The sequence below is a fragment of the Triplophysa rosa genome, linkage group LG22 (assembly GCF_024868665.1).
Source record: "Triplophysa rosa linkage group LG22, Trosa_1v2, whole genome shotgun sequence".
Taxonomy (NCBI): Eukaryota; Metazoa; Chordata; class Actinopteri; order Cypriniformes; family Nemacheilidae; genus Triplophysa; species Triplophysa rosa.
Window position 1 is genome coordinate 1,871,794 of NC_079911.1, and position 27,889 is coordinate 1,899,682.

General features: G+C 38.5%; 3 protein-coding genes across 3 annotated transcripts; 2 read left to right on the forward strand and 1 right to left on the reverse strand.

The window, feature by feature from the left end:
• The first annotated feature begins 312 nt into the window (after window positions 1-312).
• On the forward strand, window positions 313-6,382 carry dcp2 (decapping mRNA 2). Its single transcript, XM_057321919.1, has 11 exons — window positions 313-575; window positions 1,019-1,170; window positions 2,835-2,962; window positions 3,050-3,148; window positions 3,240-3,392; window positions 3,472-3,584; window positions 3,788-3,883; window positions 4,109-4,241; window positions 4,570-4,647; window positions 4,976-5,024; window positions 5,655-6,382. Exons 1-11 carry the CDS (start codon window positions 523-525, stop codon window positions 5,792-5,794), a joined length of 1,194 nt encoding a protein of 397 aa, XP_057177902.1. The 5' UTR covers window positions 313-522; the 3' UTR covers window positions 5,795-6,382.
• A 109-nt stretch (window positions 6,383-6,491) lies between these two features.
• ca9 (carbonic anhydrase IX) lies at window positions 6,492-17,177 on the forward strand. Its single transcript, XM_057321921.1, has 12 exons — window positions 6,492-7,358; window positions 11,075-11,107; window positions 11,905-12,075; window positions 13,250-13,392; window positions 13,669-13,761; window positions 13,851-13,917; window positions 14,002-14,159; window positions 14,244-14,370; window positions 14,528-14,593; window positions 16,179-16,193; window positions 16,279-16,372; window positions 16,519-17,177. Exons 1-12 carry the CDS (start codon window positions 7,244-7,246, stop codon window positions 16,577-16,579), a joined length of 1,143 nt encoding a protein of 380 aa, XP_057177904.1. The 5' UTR covers window positions 6,492-7,243; the 3' UTR covers window positions 16,580-17,177.
• A 1,439-nt stretch (window positions 17,178-18,616) lies between these two features.
• On the reverse strand, window positions 18,617-27,794 carry zgc:114200 (Gamma-secretase subunit Aph-1b-like). Its single transcript, XM_057321676.1, has 7 exons — window positions 27,355-27,794; window positions 26,845-27,015; window positions 26,655-26,728; window positions 26,453-26,575; window positions 26,019-26,146; window positions 19,782-19,905; window positions 18,617-19,696 (listed from the first exon to the last, which is right to left on the reverse strand). Exons 1-7 carry the CDS (start codon window positions 27,465-27,467, stop codon window positions 19,668-19,670), a joined length of 762 nt encoding a protein of 253 aa, XP_057177659.1. The 5' UTR covers window positions 27,468-27,794; the 3' UTR covers window positions 18,617-19,667.
• Window positions 27,795-27,889: the final 95 nt, after the last annotated feature.

Here is a 27,889-nt window from a genome sequence, read left to right on the forward strand (position 1 = left end):
GAAATGCAAAGTGGCTGCAACTCGGGAAACCGCTTAATGTGCCAGTTTAATTTAGCATCCAAAGTTTCCGCTTGTTTGCCAAGTGCTTGTCAACACATTTACAAACAATCAGATGATATGATTTATTTTATTTTTTGTTGTAACATATTCTCTCCACTCAGTCAAGCATCTTACCCTACGCGTCGCTTTGTATGGCCAACCTCTGATTGGCTCTTGCTGATGTCTACCATGTAAAACGTAAGCTGATTGGTCAAGAGGACTTTAGAGCGAAGTTTATACGTTCTGTCATTGGCTGCTATGCCTGCTCGCCCGCCTTTGTTCATGCGCGGCGTCTGTATTTTTATCTAGTTAGCATTCTAGCATTAGCGTCGTCGTTATAAATTCGTAGCACTGCTTTCGATTTTACAGGACCATGTTCTTTAATCGTATATTATAAATGCGAAGTAGGCACGGTCAGTAGCTTTGCGCTGTTAAGAATCGACCGCACTAGTTTCGGTTGTTCGGGATGTTTTTACCCTTAACATGGAGACAAAACGAGGGGAGATTCCTAACGGCGTACTGGACGACCTTTGTAGGTAAACAGAGACCGTACATGTACAGCTGAACTTGCGATTAAAGTCATTATTATCTGCAAGTTTAACATTTATTTGATGGGGAAAGGAATGCAGAGCCGACTTTGTTACACGATCACTGAACTTTGTAATGATGTATTGCAAAACCTGATTTCCAGCTGACGCGCAACTCGTTAAAATCCTTCTTAACTAACATTACCCCTAGGCAACATTTTGTGGCGCGTTTCGAGTCAGCTGCCATTTGGGCCATCGTGTTCGCGTATTAAAGGGATTGTAAGATGTTTTCGACTTCCTGCGGCGTTGCTCAGACCGATCGACTTTAAAGTATCGCGAGAGCTGCGCACCGCCGCAAGAAGTCAAGCACACATGTAGTTTACAGGTAAAGGTCTTAATTATTATTGCTAATTTTTGAATACAAACGAATGCTTTTGTGTTTTGCTCTGCAGTCGCTTTATTCTGCACATCCCCAGTGAAGAGAGGGACAATGCCATCAGAGTTTGCTTCCAGATTGAACTCGCCCATTGGTTTTACCTGGACTTCTGCATGCAGAATTCACCAGGATTACCTCAGTGCGGGATAAGAGACTTTGCCAAGGCTGATATCCTAAAAATTATACTTCAGGCCATGTTTGGGAATATGCTGTGTGTATTAAATGCATACACCATCGAGGGCTGTCAAACGATTAAAGTCTCAGCAAAATAAAAAATTGCAATGCCTTAGGGCTGGGCTTTGAGACCATTTTGGCGATTCGATTCTCATTTATATGGTTTCGATTTCGATTGAATATCGATTAGTTATCAGTATTTATTTAAAATATTAGTTTTGCAGACATGGAATCCATATTTAAATAAATAGGCTGGTAACTGAACCCCCCCAAACTCAGCTATTTTAATGAAATACGCATTCACGTTAATAGCAGAGCTCACAACTGTTTTGAATTACTTTTACTTTGAGGAACCAAACATTTCTGTAAAAAGAAAAACATTGTAAATGTGCAACAGTGAAATCATGAACAACTTGAAACATGTTTAAGAAATAAAACAGATTTCAAAATTCAACTTGAATAATGGCGCCATGCTCTGGCGAAATGCAGATAATACTCTCTGAGGCACGTACATTAAGAATCGATTTCCCGAATCGATATTGTTTCTTTAAATTGAAGATCGATTAAAATCCAAGAATCGATATTTTAGCCAGCCCTACAATGCCGTTTTTTTCATGAAATATTGCAGCGTTTATTGTAACTCGTTAATCAATGTGGGTCATTCTCTTTTTAAAATTCGTGTGCCCAAATTATCTTAGTTAAAATCTGAAAATACACTTAAGTCCTGGAATGACTAGCCATCTTAAATGACGTATGTTAGATGGCTTGGGCGGAGCATCCGTTAACTCCTCCCCTTCAACGATCATTTCAAAATGCAACGGCTGTTTTTATACATCCAATCAAATCGCAAAGAAAGACGAAAGCCACGCTCACTGTTTTTTCTCATTCGAAATTCCATTTCACTCGGAAATGCGTCAAAATACGGAAGTAAAAACGATCGCAACTTCCGGTTCACGGGGACTTTAATTGCGATTAATCGCTTCCAAAAATAAAAGTTTGTGTTTACATATTAGATGTAATGTGCATATTAATGCACAAAAAACATACACATATATGTATATATATTTATTAGGGCTGTCAAACGATTAATCGCATCCAGAATAAAAGTTTGTGTTTACATAATATATGTCTATGTACTGTGCATATTTATTTTGTATTTATAAATACAAACACATACACATGAATACATATTTAGGAAATATTTACATGTATTTATTTATATTTACTAATAATTGAAATTATATATAAATGTTTATACATTTTTAGATTTTCCTTAAATATATGCATGTATGTGTATGTGTTAATAACTACAAAATTATTATGCACAGTACACAGATATATATTATGTAAACACAAACTTTTTTTCTGGATGCGATTAACCGCGATTAATCGTTTGACAGCCCTAATATTTAGAAAATATTTAGATGGATTTGTTTATATTTACCAATGATTGAAATGAGATATAAATGTTCTTTATTTATATATATCTGTGTATGTATTTATAAATACAAAATTAATATGCACAGTACATATACATGTATTATGTAAATGCAAACTTTTATTCTGGAAGCGATTAATCGTTTGACAGTCCTAACACAATCTATAAGTATTAACCGTTCTCAGTGGTTGTTGTTTTCTCTCCTTAACTTGACCATCACTTTTTAATCACTGTCCATTCCTGCTGCCGCAAGGAGAGGATGTCCAGAAGGTTTTAGAAAAGTGGAAGGAGTATAAGATGGGTGTGCCTACTTTTGGTGCTATAATTCTTGATGAAACGCTAGACAATGTGAGTAAACCGCTGCCATGTTGCGTGATTTTGAGCGCGTGTAGCAGAGAAATGTGTGGTGTTCATGAAGTGTTCTCTCCGCTGAAGGCGTTGCTGGTCCAGGGCTATCTGGCCAAGTCTGGCTGGGGTTTTCCTAAAGGCAAAGTCAATGAAGATGAAGCCTACCATGACTGCGCTGTCAGAGAGGTACACTCCATACTATGTGATATCTAATATGCTTTCACAGGGCAGTGTCATGAAAAATCTCTCCTTTTGATGCGTGTGATTTTCTCTGCAGGTTTTGGAGGAGACGGGCTTCGATATCAGAGATCGTATCTGTAAAAAAAAATATATCGAGCAGAGAATTTCTGACCAGCTGGCTCGATTGTATATTATACCAGGAGTTCCCAAAGACACAAAGTTTAACCCCAAGACCAGAAAAGAAATACGGGTGTGTAAACGTTCAGTCTTCTCTTTACCTGCACACAAGATCTGTCACTACATTTCTTTTCTCTCTTGATTCCTGACAGAATATCGAATGGTTTCAAGTGGACAAACTGCCCTGTCACAGGAATGACATGACACCTAAATCCAAGCTTGGACTGGCTCCAAACAAGTTTTTTATGGTTATTCCTTTTATGAGGTACTTGTGTCCCATTGCATCATTAATGAATGAATGAATGAATGAATGAGGCGTTTATATAGCACTTTTCTGTGTATTGCTCTACACCCAAAGCGCTTTACAATCATATGAGGGGGGTCTCTCCTCTCCTTAATGAGTCTCTATCTGTGAAAAGGATTTGTGTTTGTTTGGTTGGAGTATATTTCAGATGGCTTTGTCTGCAGGCAGCTCAGAGAGTGGATAGCCAAACACAAAGGGGAGTCGACGAGCAGCGATGAGGATTTCGCATCTACTGGCTGCACGCCATCCAAACCGTTCCGGTACGATTATTTTGACAGTCAAGACATTTGCTGTCTACAACTTTTCATGTCTGCGTCATGTCTATGTCAAATGAGACCGTACAACAATCACAGCTTTCAGTTAGCTTTCTCAAACATTTGGGATTAAAGGACGCGTTACGATTTGGTTTGTCGTGATTCTGAGCTCATAACATTGTGTTTAGGTGAGAGTTCTTGACTTTTTTCTCTGCTGTTTTTGTTTCTCAGCTCGAAGCCCAGAAAATCTCAGATGTTGGTGGAAGAATCTCCAGGGTCAGCTGACACCTGGTCAAAGCAAAAACAGCCGAAACCTTCTGGACAAACTGCTCCGAGTGAATTGTTAGATGTGCTTGAACCCAAGGTTGGTTGTTCACTTTGTAGGGATGATTGATGTTGCATTTGGCTTTCTAAATGAACACGAAAGGAAACAGTTAAGAAAAGAATGGGGTTTAATTCTAAAGCTATAAATCCACTTTATAGATTATAGATTGTATTTTTTTGTTTTGTTCACCAACCCTGTTTGTATGGGTGATTCTGAGTTGACTTTATAAAACCCACTATAACTCCCTAAAAAACACATTTGATAGCACTCATTCTTCATATGAAGTGTTACTCTATTGTTTCTCATCAGCACAGAGAGATTGATGTTTATTGGTGATGCAGTAATCGGTTCAAATGTGTTTTTCCAGAATCAAGTGAAAGGCGATGGAAAGAAACACCAGGACTCTCCAAATGTAAAGAAAAAAGACAATGGTGTGAGTCACCTGGTGAGTCTCTCCCACGTTACTGTACTTTACAGCAGTGGTTCTCAAACTGGGAGGCCCCCCTGATTTTTATTTTTTCTATAAAATATAGAAATTGATCTTACATTTTATGTAATCAAACATGAGAAAAATAAGAATTAAGGTTCCGTCATTGTATACCTGAATATGTCATAGTTTAACAAGAATTCTAAGTTTAAGATTATAAGGCTTTATTTGGGGGGGGCACAAAGCGATGCACCCTACACAAATGGGGCCTTACAACTATAAAGTTGGAGAATCACTGCTTTACAGTAAGACAGGTTCAGTTGACTGACACGGTGTTTTCTTACAGAAAGATAAGAAACTTCAGCCCAGAAGACTCCAGGACAACTTTGAACCCGGTATGTATTTGTGCTGTTGAATACGCGATGCAGTCGCGTTAAAATTAGGGCTGGAAAATATGAATCCCTGTTACTGGAGATCAAATCAGCCCATCTGACACCAGCTGTCATGCCACACCTAAATGTCACCAAACATTAAGAAGATATGTTATTGGAAGTTATTAGACCAAATGATGAGCTTATGTCTATAGTCTGAGGGGGAAGCCATTTTGTAGTGGTGTTCAGAAATGATAGTGGAGTTAGCCCAGTTTTTGCCTTGTCCAGTCACAGTTGACCACTTCTGAATTGAAATAGCCTTCTTGTACTAAAAACGTTCATCCTGGCAACACTGTTGGGGTGATTTTAATACGGCTATACAACTGTTATTAGCACGTGACATTGCAACCACTAGGTGGTGCTCTCTCCATATAGAGATTAGACTGCACTACAAAAATAATGATGTGACTTGTTGCACACGCTTGAAACAAGCACCAAAAATATCAGAGTAATAAATAAATAAACGTTTAAATCTATTGGACTAATAATATTAGTATTGTACCAATATAGAACTTGTATATCAGGTATATGTTTATTTAGCAATGAGTGCATTAGTTTGAGTCGTTTTAATGTTGTCCACACTTGTTTCCTCAGATGAAGCTGGTGATATAAATGGCTCTAATGGACAGATGGGCTCAGATAATGGAGAATATGAATGCATTCTTTCCTCACAGTCTTTCCTCAGCTTCAGATTTGACAGAGATGCCATCATGAAATCCTGCTTTGACTCCTGAACTCCTCTCTGTTTCTCAATGACTCTCTTCAACAGGGTTAAGATGCGTTTTGTGTTGGACCAAGACTACAAAAATAAGCATTTGATCATACACGATTCGATGTAGGTTTCGAGTAACCTGGATATGAAATGCAGTTGGCTTGAATATTTATGCAAGAGCGCACGGTCATTACTGAGGGCAAGGTTACTAACAGCACTTTTTTTGTTAAACAGATGTACAATGTCCAAAATAAACGTAGATGTCAGTCCTTTTGATTCAGAGCCCCTGCAGTGCATACTGATCCTCTACTCGGTGCTTAATGCTGAAGTCAAACATTGTTAGTCATGACATCATGCTCGCAGTCAAAAGCAAATTCAAAGCGTTATGTTCTTAAACATAATCTGAAAATCATTCACAAATAATGTTTGTGCACAAGTCGCTACTGACATTTTGCTCTTTGAACATGAGGTTTCATTCATGTTTCTCTGTAATGATGATGTGTTCTATGCCATGGAGCCATTTATGTCCATTCTCTATCTTGTTTTTTTAATGTTAAACAAATACTTTTGATTTTTATATAAACATGTGCATGTGTGTGTGGGTTGCTGCTCCAGTTGTTTGTTCTTTCGTCTATGATAGCACTGACGTCTTTGGTAACTCAGTTCATGTCTGAGTTTCTTTTTTTCTGTAAATGAAGATACTTTTTCAAAGGTAGAATGACTCACTTTATTTTCTCACTAAGAATATTTTTTTATATATTTATTGAGACACAAAATGTTCAAGGTGAGGATCTCGGCTTATTCACAGATAATGAACCAGCTCATAGTGTACATCACAGTCTCAGTTGTGTATTTAAGGTTTTGCAAAGGTGCACGTCAGGCTTCACCATAACCACCAAAGCAGTGCTGAGCCATGGCATTGATTCAATACAGAAGGATAAATCCTCTTAAAGGGTCAAAGGTCAGTGTCCCAAACCTGACCCAAAATGTGTGTTTTTGTTTGTATAGTTAAACTAAGCGGACACGTGAGAAACATCTTTCAGATGCTGTTTAAAAAGCTGAACTGAACTTTTAAAACCTTTGTATAGCACTACAAACATCAGTCAGATTTAGTTCATTAATTTCGACAAATTAAACGCTTTAAAAAGTGCACACACGTTTTCTCTTTAGTGTTTGAACAGAATCTTTGCTCCTGTAGCATTAGTCAGTTGGAGTTTATTCACACTGGACTTTGCTCAAAGAAGGAGGAGAAAGCTTGTAGTTCATGAGAGAGGGAGATTAGATTAGGTTACGCACCAACTCTTTAGGGAAAGGATGAAATAAAGGAAGGAAGGATGTTCTGGGCACCTTGAACAGCTTCTGGATTGTGATTGGTTTATTTGGTGAAGCTCAGCACCGGGTCTCTGAAACAGGGCTGAGATTGTGTTCGGGGTGGACAGACGGGTTGCCTGAGAGAAGTCAACAGTTCAGCATGCTGCTGGAAGTTTTATTCATCCTTCATGTTCTTCAGAGTCAGGTGCTGACCGTTAAATCCTCCTCCTCTGAGTCAGACGAGAGCAGTGAACGGGATGAAGAACACAGTAAAGGTGTGTAAAATCACTTCTGCATACAAGTGTCGTTGTCTTTTGCAAAAATATCTCATTCATTTTATATACAGTATACAGTTTCAACTATTTTATGAAATATGTTTAATACTACTAAATTTAGTATTCATTTACTTTTTAGTTACAATACAAGTTTTAAGTATACTTTAAGTAGCGGTTTCCCGGACAGGGTTTAAAACTAGTCCCATATTAATCTAAATGTTAGAGGTGTCTTGATTAAAAACAACCTGCACTTACATATCTTAAAATATATCAGAGCGATTGTTTTGTCTCAAGATGCACAATGTTAAGTATGTTTTTAAAAACGACTTGAATATCCTAATTTAACTACCTGGATTAAGCTAATCCCTGTCCGGGAAACTGCCCCTAAGTGTAATAGTAGTAAACTTTGAGTATGTGTACTGCAGCTATACAAGTGAGTTTATTAGTATACTGATGGCTTCTCAGATATAAAGAAATATTTGGTTTGTTGTTGAATCAATGTTGAGAAATTGATTTAACAGCAAAACAAGTTTCTTTGCTCTTTGAAGTACACTCCCAGTAAACTATTAGTTTTGGGTTATGCTAGTAGTTTTTATACTATACATATACTAATATTTTAAAGAACATTGGTACCATACTAAAGTTTTCTTAACCTCATATGTGTAGTGTACCTTTATATATCATTTTTGCTCTTTAAGTGTTACTTTTATGTTCCTATTTACATATTTGTTTTCTATAGTGTACTTCAAATAGATATTAGGTGAATTCTTCGGATCGCTGTGTACAATGAAGTTCAACTTCTGTTTTCACGAATGTTTTATTTCCTTTCAATTTTTCCACCCCAAAGCTGACTTACTATTTACATGCATGTGTATAAGACCGTGTGTTAAATTATGTTAAAAAAATAGTCAATAAGCTACTGAAATAAACGAGTACAAGCAACTACGAGCCAAGTATACTTAGAATACTTCATTATACTTTGAAGAAATTAAGTATATACTTTTTAGGCCAAATATAATAAGAGTCAGTACGTTGTACTTCAGTATTTCAGTGTACTTATATGTAAATTTCTGAGAAGTGCATTTAGTTTAATAGCACAAATAAAAAAAAATTTCTTTTTCATAATAGAAAAATATATCTAAGCCTATTGTGAAGACATTGGTAAACTACTTTTATGTGAAATGAACAAAACTTTTGTGACTTTTGTTAAATCAAACAATGTCAGTGACCTCCGATGACACAGAATTCATAAATTATGGTTTGTAACAAGCAGTGTCAAGAACCTTAATATAAAAAACATGATTGTTGATATCATGTTAATTCTTCACATATGTCAATATTGTAAAATCATTCTTTTCTAATTTTGCTACAATGGTTACAAACTGTCTCTATGTCTCCATACACTCATATTTTGAGTATGATTCATTGGCCAGGAAAAAAACAAAATAAAGGTGAAATTGACTGATCATTATTTTTATTGAAAAAAAATTTGTTATCATGAATTTTGATCTGTGATATGCTGTGATCCTCTAAAATGCAGCAAATATTTATTGAGCAACATGAGTAATGTGAATAACTTTCGAGCATGGCACATCTTGAACTGTTTGGATCTGAAGTTGCTCTATTGCTGTGCTGATAATTAAGGTTGAATACTGACTACTGACATTACTGTTGTAATGTTTGTTAAGTTCATAGGGAAATATTCAACAAAATGTAATTATGAATAATAAAAAGATAGTTAATCCTATAGCTACAGATACGTTTTACCAAAAGTTTCTGTCAGTATCATATCAATAACTCTGTAGTTCAGTTTAACCCATTTTTCATGTATTTCTAAATGCTTTTTTATGTTGCTCATGGAGTCGTGTTGGTCTACATGTCGCTTAACCCACTGAGAGCAACATCTTTAACTCACCATTCACACAACCTTCAACATAAAACTCTGACAGAAACGTATAAAACATATTCAAAGAAAATAAGAATATAAGAAACTGTATAGTTTACAGTGTTAATAAAAGTGAAATAGTGTGGATAATCTATGTTTGTGGAAGTGTGCATGAGCATAAGCGCGAGAAGGACTGCGGGTGTGTAAGGAAATCAAATGCTGTTTATTGTTTGATACCACGGAGACTGTAAAGTGCCGATTCTAAAGTACAGATACTGTATCTTCATCGAAATGGATTTTAGATAAATGTTTGTGACCCATACAAAACCACTGCAAGAGACAAACACAGAATTTCACCTTTATCTTAAAAAACAAACTGCGCACTAATGCATCAATCGATATATATTTCAGTGGAGACACTGTTTGAAATATTTGATCTCATCATTCTCACATTTTAGGCAGCTGATTAAGGTTCATTAAAGCAACATTTCCCCTGTTTGCCTTCTTTCTTTCTCTGTTACCACACAACAGAACATTTGTTTGGCAGTACATTTGTCAAACTTTACAAAGGAAGTATTTTTGTGTTTAGTTGGTCATTTATACCTATATGCGCATTAAAGTTCTCTTTGCTATGACGCTTCGTGCAACAGACGGGCTCACAAATAGACCAAATGGACCAGCTTTCATTGCTAGTGTCAGTTCAGTTGGCGGATCCAAATTCGGCTTTATAAAGTAATGACAGATCAAGTTTTTTTCATGTATTTCTTTCGGCCACCCATAGCTTGGCTACTGTCTTTTGACTTGAGATATTTCACCCAGTCAGATCTCAGACTGTCATCGGTCCTGTCGGACATCTGAAACCGCTTTGGCTCTCAGGACACAATGAAGCCGTTTACTTTCTGCTGTAGTTAATGTCTTCAGCGTCTCGGCCATTGCTGGTGTTCAGTGTGTTCACTCAATGAAGAGATTGTGTGAGACTGCTGAGGTGTACAGACTCTGTGACTGTGGTCTTCATTACACCGGTGGGATGTGGAAGTCCACATTAAAACACCAACTTTTAATGTTTGGTAGAACAACATCACTAAATGAGTAAAGGGTTTTGGTTAATGTCTTTTGACCATTGTGATAAAATGAGTTTTAGTACCTGCTACAATCCAGGTTCTCTTAAAGGGGTCATATGGCGCGAACACTTGTTTTTCTGTGTCTTTGGTGTGTTGCCCATGCATGTATTAGACACGTAAAATTGCAAAAATGAAAGTGTCGGGACAAAAGATGCATTCTATGTAAAGGCGAATGCTCACTCAGACCTGCCTGAAACGCCTCGTGTAACCACACCCCCACAAATCTACGTCAGTTTGTGGTATGTGTAGACTAAGACTGATCAAATGTATACGCAAGTAAGGTGTATAATGTATAATTGACAAATTAGTAATAACATAATAATAAATTAAATCATTAAAGAAACCTTGCTGGATTAGCAAATGTCTCAGTATACTAGCGTGTACATTCTATTTACAGCGTAAAGTAGATAGTGTGAAGTTATGTAATTCACAAGAAATAAGAACGACATATAGAATAAGATTGAGGGCTATGTTATGTTTTATACTACAAATGGCTTTTACACTCAATATTTAGATTTGAACATTTGGCAGACGCTTTGGACTGCACAATTTCTTCTGAGTATGTGCAATCCCTGGGATCGAACCCATGACCTTGCCGTTGCTACAGCCGTGCTATAACCACTGAGCTACGGGAAAGTTTTATATATTAGGTTTTATATTTTTGTTATATTTTGTTTTGTTCTGATAGAATCTCTTCTTATGTTCCACAGGTTCCTCTCATCAGCAACACTGGGGTTACCATGGTAAATATGTTCTTAGTACAATGGCTTAGATATATAATGGAATATAGAAGATTTGGATAGAAAACCCAGCTAGCCAAAATACGTGACTGTTACGTAACGACAACGTAATCTGTTGACCAAAGTGAAATTCCTCGTGAGTTAATCTGCCTGTCGTGGTCACGTCATGACAAAGTAATGGATTCAAAGTTTTGTGTTGGTAACCAGTTAGTAATTTAAATCTTTTATTTAATATTCTTTGGGCTGACATGCAGTACAACTAATTTAACTTATCCTTATTTGTCTAAAATGATTTTAGAGACTTTAACCAATTTATGAATGACACAGACTCAGATTTGGAATAAATTACTATATAGATAAAACAAACATATTAACATGACATGACAGCAACATATCAAATCGCGTTCAAAACAGTATAAAAGCTCTTCTGTAGACACTGAGCTATAGTCCTAATGCAATCTCATGAGTGTTTCATTAACTGAGATAAAGATAAAAATCACCTGTTAGTGACGCAATACATACGAGATGCTTTTAGAGCCAAATACAAAAGCGTGTAATGTACTGGCGGTCAAACACTCTTGAAGGTTTAGAGAATAATTAACATACCTGATCAAATACCTAAACAATGTTATCAGATTTACACATTTTAATTTGTGAACTGGGCAGTAGGTGATATGAGTTTCAAAGCAAATTACAGTGTGTTTAAGTTTGATCAGAACGGTTTAAGAAATAAAATAATATCAAGATTTATATCGTTCAAATATTTTCATCATGTTAATCATTCTAATTGTCTGGTTCAGATCAAGATTCGTGGTTATCTTCATATGTAGATTGCGGTGGAAAATCTCAGTCTCCTATTAACTTAAACACACGTCAGGTGACGTATGATCCCAGACTTCCTGTGATTCATCTGGAGGGTTATGACCTCACAGACACGCCTCCTCTTTCCCTCCTCAACAATGGACACACATGTAAGTCAGATCTCGCTGTACAGTCTTATGTTGATCAATTGAAATTCGTGTGCTGTGTGACCAGACGTCCCAGTTTACCTGACAGTGCGGTTCTTCCATGCCATAGACCAGGGGTCTTCAACTACTTTTCTTTGAGGGCCAGATTCCAAAAGTATAAATAGGATGCGGGCCAGTTTTTTACAATATCATCATTTCTTCTGTTATTTTGTATTCTGTTATTTATTTATTCTGCTATTTATTGCATTTTGTTCCTTTTGTATTGTTTTTGTTGCAGTTACTTATAGGTCATATATTGCATCCAGTATTTGTGCTTTTTCGTGATAAAGGGATATTGTCTTTTTAATTGTATTTTATATTCCTTAGCTTACCCAAAAATGAAATTGCTGTTAATTTTCTCACCCACAGTCCCCCAGTACATCCAAGATGTGGGTGGCCCTGCCATAGAAGAACCTTTTGGTTCCATAAAGAACCTTTAACATCCGAAGAACCTTTCTGTGTCACAAAAGGTTCTTTGTGGCGAAACAAGGTTCTTGTAAGAAAAAAGTAAGAAACTGAATGGTTCTTTGTGGAACCAAAAATCGCTGTGAACAACCTTTTAAGTGCATTTATTTTTAAGAGTGTAGAAGAACCTTTTGGTTCCATAAAGAACTGAATTGGTTCTTTGTGGCGAAACAAGGTTCTTTAGATTATGAAAAAGTAAGAAAGAGTGCAGCGTCATTTTGACAGGAGTATAATGTTGATGTTGTCCCTGCTCCACACATGTTCTAGTAGATTTTAGAAAGGTTTTAAACAAGGGATCGTCACAATATGAGATATCACCTGCGTAAATGTCTAATGTCTGTGACATTGTGATCCTTGTAACACTTGATTTTACTTGTATCATCGTCTCACATTTGGAAAATGTCATCAGTTGAACACTACATCACATCATTATAATAACTCAGCTGATGAAAAAAGCAAACATTTGCCATCTGCACACGGCACACATTTCATTTCTTTCCTTTTCACGGTCAAAGTTGCGGTTTTCTTTGTTAAAAACCACACCGTAACTTAGTAACTTTGTTGTTGCTTTTGTATTTTTGTACTTTTATTCACAATTTACATGTAGCGTTCTAAGAGTGATACAGGTTGAAAAAAATTCTTTAGTAATCATGTGATTGTTGTATTGTGTTAGTGCAGTTGTCTCTGCCGAACAGCATGCGTATTGTCAGAGGATTTCATCAGATTTATGTCGCAGCTCAGCTTCATTTCCACTGGGGTACAACAGAGGTGCCGGGTTCAGAACACACCATCGATAACATTCATTTCCCTGCCGAGGTGAGCGGTCATCCCAATCTTCCTCTACACAATTACACAACTCGTGTGTAACCTCTTTATACACCTTTATTAATATTGTTGAACAAAGATTTTCCAAAGTTGTTTGTCATTTTTTAGTGACTACTACACCAGTCCATAGCGCCTACTCCATTCACATGTGCCAGCATGTTTCTCTTCTTTTAAAATACATGGATATGTTTATTAATCTGTGACAAATTCATCCTACGTTTTAGCTTCAAAAGTGACCTGCAAATAGGTGTTTTGTCTTCTCTCCAGATTCATGTGGTTCATTATAACTCCAAATACCCAAATCTTTCTGAGGCCGCCAGTAAAGCAGATGGACTGGTCGTGTTGGGAGCATTCATAGGTGTAAGTCGTGTTAACTACAAACTTCTGCCTACGGTAACATTTTCCAACACAGAGAATGGAATTTGATGCCAATCATTCTTTTTCAACAGATTGGCCTTCATGAAAATGACAACTATGAAAAGATCTTGTCTGCTTTGACAGACGTCAGCAGAGAGGGTGAGAACTCAACACGTAAACCAATCAGATGCTTCTGACTGTTGTGGAGTTCCAGTCTAAACTGATCTGATGGTTCTCTTTCAGAGTCCAACACTGAGGTTCCTGCTTTTAACATCCGCCATCTTCTGCCAAACAGTTTGGAGAGGTTTTATAGGTACAACGGCTCCCTGACAACTCCTCCATGCTTTCAGACGGTCAGCTGGACGCTCTTCAATGATACCATCAGAGTGTCAAGAAGACAGGTCACAAACAGATCCCACAACCTCATATTAAACATCATAATGTCAGTGGAGAGACTCATGGGTTTGTGTTCTTCGTTTTACCAGCTAGCTGCTTTGGAGGACACACTGAAAACAGAACACAACAAACTCTTATCCAGAAACTTCAGAGCGCCACAACTTCTGCATGGCAGAAACGTTCTGACGTCTTTCCAAACAGTAGCTGCTGCAGGGAGTACGTCAAATATACTTTCACTCACGTTTAGCTCTTATAAAACACAAATGGAAGTGACTTAAATATAAATGCATTTAATCTCCAGCTCCCCACGAATGCACGGTTAACAAACAACCACGAGATACACGATGCAAGATTTTGTGTGTGTTTTGAACAGGTGCCAGAGGAGCACATCTGTCTGAAACTCAAGATGCCAATATAAAGGAATCAAGTGAAACTCACGGTAAGTTTACATGACCAATGATTCGCCTTTAATCTAAAGTATAGACAGGACATTAATAACATGAAGAATGACTTACCCATGGGGTAAATTGTGAGGACTACAGACTCATTTGTGACCCTGGACAACTAAACCAGTCTTATGGGTCAATTTTTCGAAATTGAGATTTATACATCATCTGAAAGCTGAATAAATAAGCTTTCCATTGATGTGTGGTTTGGACAATATTTGATCGAGATACAACTATTTGAGGGTACCAAAAATCAAAACATTGAGAAAATCGAAGTTGGTGATCAGAGGCGCTGTAGCAGGCCCTTGCTAAGAAGAAACAGGTTTGTTTTAACGCTCTCTATTGGCTTATCACAGTAATGACGTGGTAGAGAGTAGAAAAACCTGAAAGCAGAAATTCTAAGCTTTACACAGATACCAAACTTGAGTGGGTAATTCTCAAGGAGCGGGCAGCAGTGAGTGAGGTTTGTAGGCACGTTTCCGGCCATTTTTGTTAGCGATTTTGCTGCATTCACTCACAAAAATAAAGTTTTTATATATTAATGGTAGGAATTTTACAAAATATCTTAATGGAACATGATCTTTCCCTAATATCCTAATGATTTTTGGCATAATAGAAAAATCGATAATTTTGACCCATGTAATGTTGTTGGCTTTGGCCACAAATATTTCTGTGCTACTTCAGGTCACATTAAAGAATTGTACTGTTTTTACAGATTTTTCACGTATTTTTGAAATACGGTCAAATTACAGGAAAACACTGCATATTTTCAAGAAAACATTGTCATTTTGCATGACAAAACTGTTATTTTATGGTATTCACTGGCGCCCCAGCTGCCGTAAAAATGACTGTTTTTTTACTGGATTTCTTTACAGTGAAATACTGTAAAAACTTCAAATCACAGAAAACACTGCAAATTTACAAGAAAAACATGTCATTTTATGTGACAAAACTGTTACTTTACGGTATTTTACTGGCGCCCCTGCTGCTGGGAAATTACCAGTTTTTTACAGTGTATATTCCATTTGAAGTAGCAAAAGAGGAATAGCAAACAAGCTGTTTTCATATGCAATCAATAGAAGCAACACACTGGTAACTGATGTCCTGTAGGGTCTACTGATGTGGTAGTATACTGCATACATGCACATTTCCATTACCATTGACCCTCTTGAAAAGTTAATAAATGTTTTGTCAAAAGAGACTCATTCTAACTTGTATAATGTTTAAGCTTTATGGTTTTGAAACATATTTGCAGTGGTGCCACATGTCTTTTCTCCAAAAAGCATTTTATCGTCCAGCCACTTTTTGTTTGTTTTTAAGTAACTAAGGGACAAGTTGACAGTTGTGATTGACAAACCAATCAAATAGGCCTCATGTGCTGTAATGTTATTTGAAAAAGCAACAATACCTATTTCAATGGAAAAAGTCTCTGACCCCACCAAGTTATTCATCTTTGTGAAAAAATCTCTTCATCTGTCACAGCAACATTTGACCTAAAAATGAATATGTTGTAAAGTGTGTTCCAAATTTGTTATTTCATGCGATTCCTTTTTTTATATTTATTTTTTTTCTCCACAGAAGCACTCTCAAAAGGTATGTTTGCCTGTATTGAAATATCAATATTTTAATTTATGAAATGGTTCAGTTTATTTATTTGGAAGTTTTTTTATTTTCACAGGGGATGTTCTGGCTATTGTCTTTGGAGTTCTCTTTGCAGTCACACTGTTGGCCTTCTTAATGTATGCATATCAACAACGGAAAAAGTACTCAAAGTATGTTCATACCTCTGTGTGAATTCACTCCAGCACACATTTAAGTTGATATTTAACCACTCGAAGCAAGAACACACTTGTGTCAACATCTGATGTGTTTGTATTATTTCAACACACAAAGACCAGATTTTTTCCTTTCTCTACAGGTATAAAAGACATTCGAAGCGAAACGTAATTTATAAACCGGCTGTGAAAGAAGAGGCATAGATCAAACCTGCGTATGTCCTGAACCATTACTGATAAGTGTTCAACATGAAGATCTGCTGTGTTATTATGTATGAAGTTTAGAAATGAATTTCTCTATTTTAACCCCCCCCAAAATATTTATTTGCATATTAATCAAAGCATCATGTTGTCTGTTTGTGTTATGTTTAGGAAAAACTGTGATTCAATTCAGTTCAATTCATGTTTATTTATAAATTAAAATGAGGAAAATTATTACGTTATTAACCTAATGATGTTGTATGTTTAAATGATCATGTTCTACTTGCACAAACAATGTTACTCTAAACAAGAGCTTAGTTATATAGTCCGGTTAACAGCTGTCGGTTGTTTTTAGAATTGTTAGTTTTGTGTATCTTTAAATGTATCTTTCTTATTTATTTGCTGTTTAAAAAGTAATTTGTTTCCTATGTTCATCATTTTTATTTGCAGTGTTTCTTTAGTTCAGCTGCTAGAGCAAATGTGTAAAGGTTGTGGGTTTGATCGTGGGATGACTTTGGATGAAAAAACCATCTTGTGATTGTGTAAATGAGCTTTAAATTTCTTGGTGGTGGGGGGGTGATGTGTGATGGTATACAATTATTCAATTTAAATAATATAATTAAAACATCCGCAAAATGTAAACTGATTTCCAGATTTATTTATTTATTTTATTAAATTTGATAAAACTGTAAAAACATGAGAAACCTCAAAGCAATTTAAAACGATAGCTAAAAGCACTTGAAACACAATTCAATTGCTTTTAACTTTTAACCAATAGGTGGCACTGCCACCAAATTTCTATGAGGCGAACAGGCTGTGCCAATGATGATACGTACAAACTTTCATGTTAATACGCAAACTTTGGTAGTGTCAATTCTGAACCAATTTAACGTTTTGTTTAATTATAAGGCAACCAAGTGGCGCAGCCCCACCAATTTTTTTGCGTTTCCTTAGACTGTGCCCATAAACCATCGCATCAAATTGGGTGAAAATATCTCATTTCGTTTAGAAGTTAGAAGTATATATACTCACAAAAGCATAAAAATGTTATGTTACCGAACTTTCTTTGCATTTTTTGGTCACTGCCAATGGCAATTTTGACATGTGGCCTGTGACACTTTGTAAACCAGCTAAGGTTCCGTGTTTTGTACGGTGGTTTCATTTGGAGTAACGGTTGCGAAGATATTCGCGATTGTATTTTTAGCGCTGGACAAACCATAAAGCAAAACCTGACATGTTTGGATAGGTGGCGCTGCGCTGAAACACAGCATGTCACCACAGGTCAGGCTTGTAATGAACCATAACAAGTTTCGTGTCGATACATTAAAGATTGGCAAAGATACAGCATCAAATTCGTTAATGCGCTGTACAACGGTTTGGCCAATTGAAAACCTTCAGTTTTTTTTCAGCACTGTCTCTGGATGGTACATACCTAATTTTGTGCAAACTGGATTTAGGGCTTGACCCCTAATAAATGAGTAGGCCTATAACATGGTACCAAAGCAGAAAACAAATAAATTGGTTGGAAATATGTTGTTTTATGGTGACTAGAGACATTTGAAGCATATTATTGTAAATATAATGGGATGAATTAAACAGACTTCAGTGGGAATTCATTCACTAGAGCACATTCTCATTCTGTGATGACACTTCTTAAATTCATTTGAATACAGATGTGTCAGTTATATGAATTTCTACGTTTGAAGTAATCGATTAAACATTGAAATGTGAAAGCTCTGCATTCTGTTTTCCATTAAAAGGTCATGGGTTATACATGTTGTCTGCACTAACAACAGATCCTGTGATATTGTGTAAGGTGGTTGTGTGCATCGCAACACAATTCTATTGAAGACTGACAATGAATGATGGTATTTAATGCCGGTAAGGAGCAGGTCACAGGGTCAATCCTCACATTTAAGTCAAATATTTACAGAAGGGCAGACGTCAATGCATTTTCAACATAAGGAATTAATCTAAACATTTACCTGTGATCCTGAGCAAGCCAACATGATATATTTCATATATTAAATATTTTTTGTATGAAATGAAAAACGACGCCGTTTGCTCATCTTAGTTTAAGAATGTTTATAAAGCAGCATTAAAGTATCACATACATATAAGAAATCCTTTTGTAATTGAAATTCCGGAAAGCACCAAATCATTATTGTGTACAATGTAATAACTCTGATCATAAAAATCGTCTGCAAACACAGTTCTTATCACTTGATGATGTATACTGAAATATGGACCAGAAACATACAGAAGTATAGTTAGTGTGCTGGTTCAGGAATTAAAGCTTTTAGTTTAACACAGATTTTTGAGAATATAAATACATCCTGACAGGAGCACGGGGCCAGCACCATTTTTAAAATGGTATTACTGAAGGATCATTCTGGAATATCCAGGGTTTGCATAACTGTAAAGGTTGCATGTTACCGTTCAAAAAATACTATAGATGGAGCCATCAACAGTTTGGTTTGGTTGAGTTTAAAGGATGTTGTTTCCAGTATGTGTCAGCTGCTGCTGTATGGGTTTCTACTGACAGCATAAACATTAAATCACATTTAAACTATAAAATCCTAAGCGACTAATACTGCATAACTGCACATGAGATGCTGAAGACGTTTGTTCCACTGGATCTGAGGACACTTGATATGTGAATGTTCTCATTGTGCATTCATACATTTGACAAATTTAAGAAAAGGTTTTCAAAATCGTACAAGATTTCAGTATGTACATGTCCACCACCTTATAACTGACATGGCTTCCTTCAGAATTTAAATGAAATGGTTTACAAAAAACCTCAAAATCATGAAACATGGGTCAGAGAATACTCGTTTTAAAAAGAAATCATATGAATATCAGAACATCTTGTTCATGTGGATTCGGATCAAGCTATTTATAGTGCTTCTGTGAAAGTCCCGTGGCCCGTTTGCCTCTGATGAAATCACTGGTGTTGGATGGGGCGTGTCTGATCGCTTCGGGCTTGAACAGGTGAATGTGAACTTTCACAAACCGCTGCTCATAGATCAAGCAGCAAACTCGGTTCTGTCGCACTCAGTCTCATTAACAGGTCATGACACACACCCTCTTATGAAGTTTCTCTTTCTGCTTTTCTGCCTGCAGGAAAAAACAACAACAGATTTGGATTTGATTTATAAATGTGTCTGGTGGTTATATGTTGACAGAACAAAGAGTGTCTTACGTGTGCAGAGAGCAGTGAGGTTGTGTAGTGATCCTCCAGATGAGAAGAACGCCCAGACGCCCATCAGCAGCGTGATTATATATACAGGAGGCAGACTGCCATCGTAAAATGGATTCAAAAGAGACTTGACACACAAACAGTGAGGAAAAAAACACTCAATTAAAACATAACATACTGTGGTTATTAATCTTTGTACAAACTGTGGTTACTAGTTCGACAAAAAATTTAAATTTCCTGTTTTTTATTTATTTAAATCCATAAACATCATCAAGTTAAAAACGTTAGTTACTGGTGTAAGTGTGGTTCTATGACCAAGTGGAAGACCGCCAGAGGCAGTGCTGTAAGCACTAGTGGAAAACCCTCATGCTTGACCGAAAGTAGAATAACAAAGTTGTCACCTCGTGACTTATGACGTGTCTTGAGCTATAATAACCCCAAAACACATCATATCGATCTCTAGATCATTCTCGCCATCCCGAGTGACCAGAGACTCTGACGGTCTTCCACTTAGTCATAGAACCACAGTTATGCCAGTAACTAATGTTCTATTTCCTTACGTTCCGACCGCCAGAGGCAGTGCTGTAAGCACTAGTGGACGACGAATACCTACGCAGTCACGAGGGATCCTGTTGCGAAGCATCCGAACAGGCAGAAAGTACTGCAGCACACACTGCTGGCAAGGGAGTCACATTCAACCAGTAGAAACGAGAAAATGTACGGGTCGAACTCCAAGTCGCTGCAGCAAATATCTCAGAGATTGAAACTCTCTTAAATGCTGCCCAAGATGTCGCCAAAGCACACGTACAATGCCAATGAACAGAAGAGGGAACGTATGCATGTAAAATCACTCGTGACACTCAATGCGCCAGCCTCTGCCTAGAAAGCGTAGACCCCAAGCATGCAGTACTAAAACAAACAAACAAACAAACAAACAATTGATCTGTCTGGCACCAGGCCACTGTCTTATCAACGTAATCCTTCAAAGACCCCACTGGACACAACTCCAACCGCATGTCGGATTGATCCATGGGCAATGCAGCCAATACAATGGTCAAAATGGACAAAACTTTGGGTAGAAAAGCCGGATTGGACCACAACGAGACACTCCCGAATCAACTACTCCAACGTAAACAGGGGGCACTCACAGATAACGCATGGAGTTCACTCACATATTTCGCTGTAGTAATGGCCAAGAGAAATGCTGTTTTAAAAGAAAGCCACTTAATTTCCGACTCCAGAATTGGCTCAAACGGGGGCTGGCACAGCAAATCGAGAACCATACTCAAATACCATGTCGGACTACATAAGCCCGACAGAGGACACAGGCGATTAGCCCCTTTCAGAAAGGCAACAATTAAGCGGTCAGACCCAAGTGAAGAAGTACCAAACTCAGATCTATGAGCTGCTAACGCCGCCACATGCACCTTTAATGTGGATGGTGAACGACCCAGAGGCAAAAGGTGTTGCAGAAAATCCAAAACACAACTCACTGGACAATGTAATGGGTCAACATTGTGAGTAGAACGCCAGTCACAAAACACCTTCCACTTACATGAGTACTATCTTGGCGTAGACGCTACACGGGTGTTCAGAACAGTGTCCCTGGCCCTCTGTGAACACTCCAAGAGAGGCCTGGTGACCCCAGGGGCCACACCCACAGGTTCAGTCGATCTGGATATGGGTGCCATACTCTCTCCTCCAACTGGCACAGCAGGTCTGGTCTGCTGGGTAAATGGCAAGGTGGTCCTACTACCAGTGAGAGCAGAACCTGAAACCAAGGCCTCGCAGGCCAATGAGGAGCCACTAACAGCAGACAATGACCGCAGTCGCGCACTCGGCATAGAGTCCGCCAAATCAGTGGCAGAGGGGTAAAGCATACAGCATCTCGTCTGGCCAGTCGTGGGCCATCTAGACCCAGAGACCCCGGTTCGTCCCTCAGAGAAAACCAATGATGGCAATGCGATGTCTGCCTGTCTGCGAAAACATCCACTGTCGCGGTCCCATACGTTCTCCATATCATTTGAACCACCTCTGGGTGTAGAGTCCAATCTCCCTGTGACACCTGACCACAAGAAAGAGCGTCTGCCGTCTTGATTGAGTCGACCTGGCAGATACACTGCCCGATACGTTCTGAGCCCAAACAAGCAGGTTGTGAGCTACCTGAAGAGCACTCCCTGACCTTGTGCCTCCCTGATGGTTGATGTAGAACACTGTCACCTTGTTGTCTGTGCGCACTAAAACATATTTTCCTTTGAGAGCAGTCTGAAAAGGAAGAAGGGTAAGAAACACCGCAGTCAGCTCCAGAACATTAATGTGCGCCGTGCACAACATCCCTCTCCAAGTACCGCTCACTGCCCTCTTGCACAAGACTTCGTCCCATCCAAGAAGACTGGCATCAGTCCTCACAATCTCCCACCGTTAAGGTGGAGGTCCCAATGACACTCCGCCGAGTAGAAACTGCCTCTGCAACCCAGGCGCTAGCGCCTGTACGCAACGCTGTGTGACCCGGAGCTTTGTGTATTTGTGCTGTATTGGACACAGACGTTTCTGAATGAGCCATCGCTGCAACGGCCTGAGCCACAACAGCCCGAGTGGAATTACTGCTGACGCTGCCGTGAGCTTCCCCAAAACTCTAGTGAGGGGGAACTTCTAGTGAAATGTAGTGCTGAGTGTGACCAACACGAAGATGCCTTACACCCCTCACAATTGACCTGATTCTCTCTGGGGTTGGAACAGCCAGCATGGTGACAGAGTCGTGACCGAGTTTCAGAAACCAAAGCTTCCTGAGCAGCACGCCCAAAAATTCAACCAGGAACCACTGGAAGTCGTCGCAAATTGTTGCGACATATTTCTGGCAAAGAGGATTGAGCCAACCAAACCTGCCGACGAGCCTGTAATAGAGTACAAAGAGCAGTGCCACAAAGATTCACAATAACACCCATAACTTGTAACGTAAGCTTAGTTAATTCACTAACCAGTGGTTTAGATCAAACCTCACTCAGAGAGGAGTGTAACGCCACAACCATGTGTGCTAAGGTGTTAGACACACGGCCAAGGCTCGCCGTGGAGTTGTACGCTCGTGACAGCAACTCGTCAGTCCGTCTGCACGTCAGTCCGTTCCGCTTCATCAGGAGACACAATAAAAGCTGCCACGCTTGGTTCTATAGATGGCATGCCATTTACCATGTCTGGGTCTTGCATCACAGCCAGTGTACGAGCCAACTGATCCGGGCGCGATGACTTGGCTGAACTTTGCAGCGCTGACACAAATACAGACGTATTGGTTTTTGCCTCGAGGCATAGCAAAAGACGTTTTGGCTGACTGTTGGCTGAGGGGGATCCAGATTAATGCGAGCGAGCATCGCTTTCTATGTTCCTTCCAGTGAAGCAGCCACTGAAGACGACTGACCCGATTTCACAGATGCAGTTTCACTGCCAGAGTGACGTGACCGATCTCCAGGCACATTTTTCTTAGCTACAGCAATTGCTGGAGTAGTTTAAAAAAATGATTCAGAGGCAGCCAGTGACATCCCATCAAACTCCTGTCCTGTAACAGCCGGTGGCGATGCCGTAAGGCATGACTCCAGTTGAGCCAGTTCTAGCGCTTTCACATCAGGCTGAGCTTTAGCCAGAAGAGGCAGTAACAACTCCACCACAGAGGACAGCTGATCAACTTTGCATGCTAAGACAGACGATTTAGTCTTTTTTGTCTTCTTTTCAGTTTGAAAAACCTGCTTACATTACAATCGACTACAGTACTTGTAGAAGAAAGTAACAATTCTTCCGAATCAAGACCAGCCAACCGCGCTTGACGGGCATGATTGAGCATTCTGGGCACAGGTTAGACAAGGTGCCATACCCAAGCACGCAGGGCACTGGTGATTTCCATCCATGATATCCATATAACATTAGGGCATGTAGAGCACCTAACCGAATCCATATCGAATCAATAGTCACCTGAAATCCAAGACTCGAAAAAAAGAACTACGCTCATAGTGAATTCACCTGCCGATAAAACATGCGCGCGCACTCATAAGCCAAGGCAACCAAGGCATATGAGTGCATATAAACACTAAAGCATTCAAACTTACAGGCCGCCAGAAGATTGAAGCCTTCCCAGAAAGAGATGCATTAAAAATGATCTCCGCTCACCATGCACTGAAGTCTCATCCAGTGTAGTCAGTGACGAAACAACTTGAGTAAATAACCTGAAGAACTCTTCAGCAGCAAGCTGCACAAAATATCGTCTCACTCGAAAACAAACAACAGTCAAGCGATAATCAACTAAATCCTTGGTGTTTCGAGTCTGACGTCATCACGCGGCTGTGTTTTTTGGCAAGTTTAAGAAGCATAGGTAGTTTAGATGGTTAGAGTTAGGGTGTGGGTTAGGGTAAGGGTTTCGTAAGACTTGAAACAGCAAGTATTTAGTCAAAACCAACAAGCCACGCCCACGGATCTGATTCGAAACACCAAAGATTTAGTGAGAGCCTTTATTATAGCTCAAGACACTTCACAAGTCACAAAGTGACAACTTTGTAATCCTACTCTCGGTCAAGCGCGAGCGTGAGGGGTTTTCCACTAGTGCTTACAGCACTGCCTCTGGCGGTCGGAACGTAAGGAAATAGAACACATGTTTTGTTTGGTGATGTTCTGTTATCTTTAGAGGGTGTGATGGATCTGCTGACCACATGAGATTGAACGTAGAGTTCTTGTAAAGAACGAGTATGACAGAAAGAGGTTGAAACAATATACTTAAATCATGTCTAGATGTGCAAAATTAAATCCAAACATACGTGCTGTCTTCCCAATCTATATTCATTGTCTGTTATTACGAGAAAACTGGTGAAAATCTAGTTACAGAAGTTTGGTTAAACAGGCATCATTTAGAAATTCAGGCCATTATTATGAAAATCAACTGTCGGAAAAAAAATATTATGAGAAAAAATACATTTAAACGCAGTGGATATTTATAAAAATGTATGTTAGGTGCAATATATTAAACAATAAACATTGTTAATATTTTCATGAAATTTTTCTAAATCATTTGATTTGATTTATTTAGTAATAAAAGGATTGCAAAATAAACACATTTTTGCAGATTTTTAAGTGCTTCTCTAGAATATTTTTGTATGATTGCTCTCTTACAGTATGTCAACAATTCAAATAAACTTTAATTTCTTCTTAAAGGAACATCTCACCAAAAAATTAAAATTCTTTCATGAATTACTCAACTCTCTTGTTGTTCCAAATCTGCATAAATGTCTTTGTTTGGTTAAACACAGATAAAAATAAAGCCTGTAACCAAACAGTTCTTGGACCCCATTGACTACCATAGTAGGAAAAATGACATTGGTTGTCAAAAGTGCCTCAGAACTGTTTGCTGTCCTACATTCTTCAAAATGTCTTCTTTTGTGTTCAACAGAACAAAAAAAAAGATAAAGTAATTTTTCCTACTATGGTAGTCCAAGAACTGTTTGGTTATAAGCATTCTTCCAAATATCTTTCTCTGTGTTCATCAGAACAAAGAAATTGATACAGATTTGGAACTACTCGAAGGTGAGTAAATGATGACAGAATTTTTATTTTGGGGTGAACTATCCCTATAACAAAAAGAAAAGCGACTTACATTACATTATACTATACATTTGTTTCTGACTATGTGCAATCCCCTGGGATGGAACCCATAACCTTGGTGTTGCTAGCGCCATGCTCTAACCACTGAGCCACAGTAAGAAGTAGTAACTAGTCACAATGTAAAAGTAATGTAAACTCAATGTGGACAGTAAAAGTTAAAAACACAAGTAAATAACAGGTCAGGTGTATATGGCAACTTATAAAATGGTCAGCTCTGGTGCTTGATTCTGATTGGTTGAGCCGAGTTCTAAGCCATTATAAAATACCCCCATTTATAACTGCTGACCGCATTACATAGCCTAAATATCACTTTATTTACTTTATTTTATGAAACCTTGCTCCGCATATAGAATAACTATGTAGTTTTATAAAAGCAATAAGCCCCACGAAGCAGTGGGTTACAGTGCATTTTATAACAGCTATTCCTCTATGAAAGCGCAAACTATGAAAATAAAATTTATTCTGAGAAAAGCTTATACACTGTCACTGACGCACACAGGGTCATTTCACAACTCTGCGAATTCAAACGAGCTGTTGACCTCATACGAGCAAGACTTTATTATAAAAATATTTAAGAAGAAGCGAGTGGTTTCTAACACTTACCAGACCGGCGACCAGCAGGTGAAGACACACAACCAGAGCAATGACCCACCATCTGCTCTTCTCACAGCCGTCGAAGAACACCACACCCCAGAACGTGTGCAGAAGAGTCAAAGCCAGAGTCATCAGAGCTACACAAACACAGCAAACCACCTCGATCAGCATCTTCACATCAACCCACTTACATCACAAGAGCCATTTCACAACATAATGTCAGTGCTACACTAACGTTTCCACAACTTTAAAAGTAGTCCATTCGTTTTGAGAAAAAATGACATTAGAAAAAACCTATCAACATGACCTTAACTCAGTTTGAGCAGCTTTGCTTTCATGTAAACACAACACCAGCAAAAAACAAACAAACCTGCAGATCATCTACCTGACAAACACGCATTAACATGTGAAAGAGTCATAAACTCTGTTGACATCCAGCTCACCTGATGTAATGAAGTAATACTGTGAATCTCCAAAGATGCCGACTGTCCCGGGACCCAGAGAATCCGACAGAATGTTGATCATTGAGAACGCGCCGCTCATGATGCCGAAGCCCAGTCCTGCCACTGCAAACAAACCGTTCTGAGGATTACAACCCTGTTCACTACTGGGGGCAGAACATGGGAATAAAATCACACAGCTCACCGTAAGCCATCTGACGCACTGAAATAGCTGAACTCTCATCTTCACTAATGGCTGCCAGACCCTCATTGGCTTTTCTAACAAAGCAACAACAAGAACAACAAGTTATGCTTTGACACTTTCATATTGAAATATACTGTATATCATGTTTGATATGTTTAGAAAAAAAAGAGTCATTTCAATACTGTGATACCTGAGCAGTCTGTAGTAACCAAAGCGAAACAGCTCCTGGAGTAAAACTGAAAAGAAGACTCCAAAAATGAGAAGAGATCTCCTGAGCGTCCAGTCATCTGCGTTACTGGCCTTCACAGCGATGAACCACACCAGAGATGACAACAACAGAGACAGCAGCCAGAAGAACGCCCTAAAAACACATCAAACCATCATCTGCGTCCACTCTTCACTTTTACTTCACTTGTCAAACAACATTATATGAACAATGCATTGTCATATTTCAAAAACGGTGACAAATAAATCAACAGAAATGTATATTTAATAATGCTGCACATATAACGTGTTTTAATGGAAAATACTTCAGTTATTATTATAAAGTGCCCACTTGATGACGTTATGTACTCAGGTGATGCCATGGTACAGTAATAATACTAGACGGCAATACCTTGGCGTTGATTTATTACTTTGGTAACGCAGCCCAGGTGTTTATTGTTCATAAGACGAAGTCAAACACAATGAGATGACTCACCCTGTGATCAGAATGAGGACTCTCAGTGGATCTTTGGCGATCGTGAAGACGAACAGGGCGAAGGCTGGACCAAACGCAATGAAAGCACAGCCGAAAAACACCGCCACAGTCATTCTGGATATGCAACTTTCTTTATAAGCGATAGCACGGGCTATGATACGGAGACGAAAGGCAACACAAACAATATTAATAATTAAATAGGCAAACTAACTTCATAATGACCCAACTAGAGATCATTTAAACCGTTTATTCTCAGATCAAATTACGCCGTTGATTTACAAAACAAACGACAGAAAAAAAGAATCGATTCGTCAAATAATCGGTCGTCAGTTTCCACTTTGCTTTGTTCGGTAAGATTTTCAAAGTTGGTCTTTAGTTTCTCTTTTCCAAAGAAAAAACACAAGGAGTACTTCCGCGTTCATTTGTTTGGGTCAAGTTATGCACTTGCGCTTCCGGGTTTTCGTGCATTACGCCACGCCCTCATCCTACTTGATGGAAGCGGCGTAGGTTTTTATAAAAGAAAAAAGAAAATGAC

Bases quoted from the DNA above. Each gene is read 5' to 3' on its own strand.
- dcp2 (XM_057321919.1), top strand. From the start codon at position 523: ATGGAGACAAAACGAGGGGAGATTCCTAACGGCGTACTGGACGACCTT. The intron at 3,393-3,471 runs GTGTGTAAACGT...GATTCCTGACAG, and splicing joins AGACCAGAAAAGAAATACGG to AATATCGAATGGTTTCAAGT. The intron at 3,585-3,787 runs GTACTTGTGTCC...CTTTGTCTGCAG, and splicing joins ATGGTTATTCCTTTTATGAG to GCAGCTCAGAGAGTGGATAG.
- ca9 (XM_057321921.1), top strand. From the start codon at position 7,244: ATGCTGCTGGAAGTTTTATTCATCCTTCATGTTCTTCAGAGTCAGGTG. The intron at 12,076-13,249 runs GTAAGTCAGATC...GTATTGTGTTAG, and splicing joins CCTCAACAATGGACACACAT to TGCAGTTGTCTCTGCCGAAC. The intron at 14,371-14,527 runs GTACGTCAAATA...TGTTTTGAACAG, and splicing joins AACAGTAGCTGCTGCAGGGA to GTGCCAGAGGAGCACATCTG.
- zgc:114200 (XM_057321676.1), bottom strand. From the start codon at position 27,467: ATGACTGTGGCGGTGTTTTTCGGCTGTGCTTTCATTGCGTTTGGTCCA. The intron at 27,016-27,354 runs GTGAGTCATCTC...ATGTGTTTTTAG, and splicing joins GTCCTCATTCTGATCACAGG to GGCGTTCTTCTGGCTGCTGT. The intron at 26,729-26,844 runs GTATCACAGTAT...TTGCTTTGTTAG, and splicing joins GGTTACTACAGACTGCTCAG to AAAAGCCAATGAGGGTCTGG.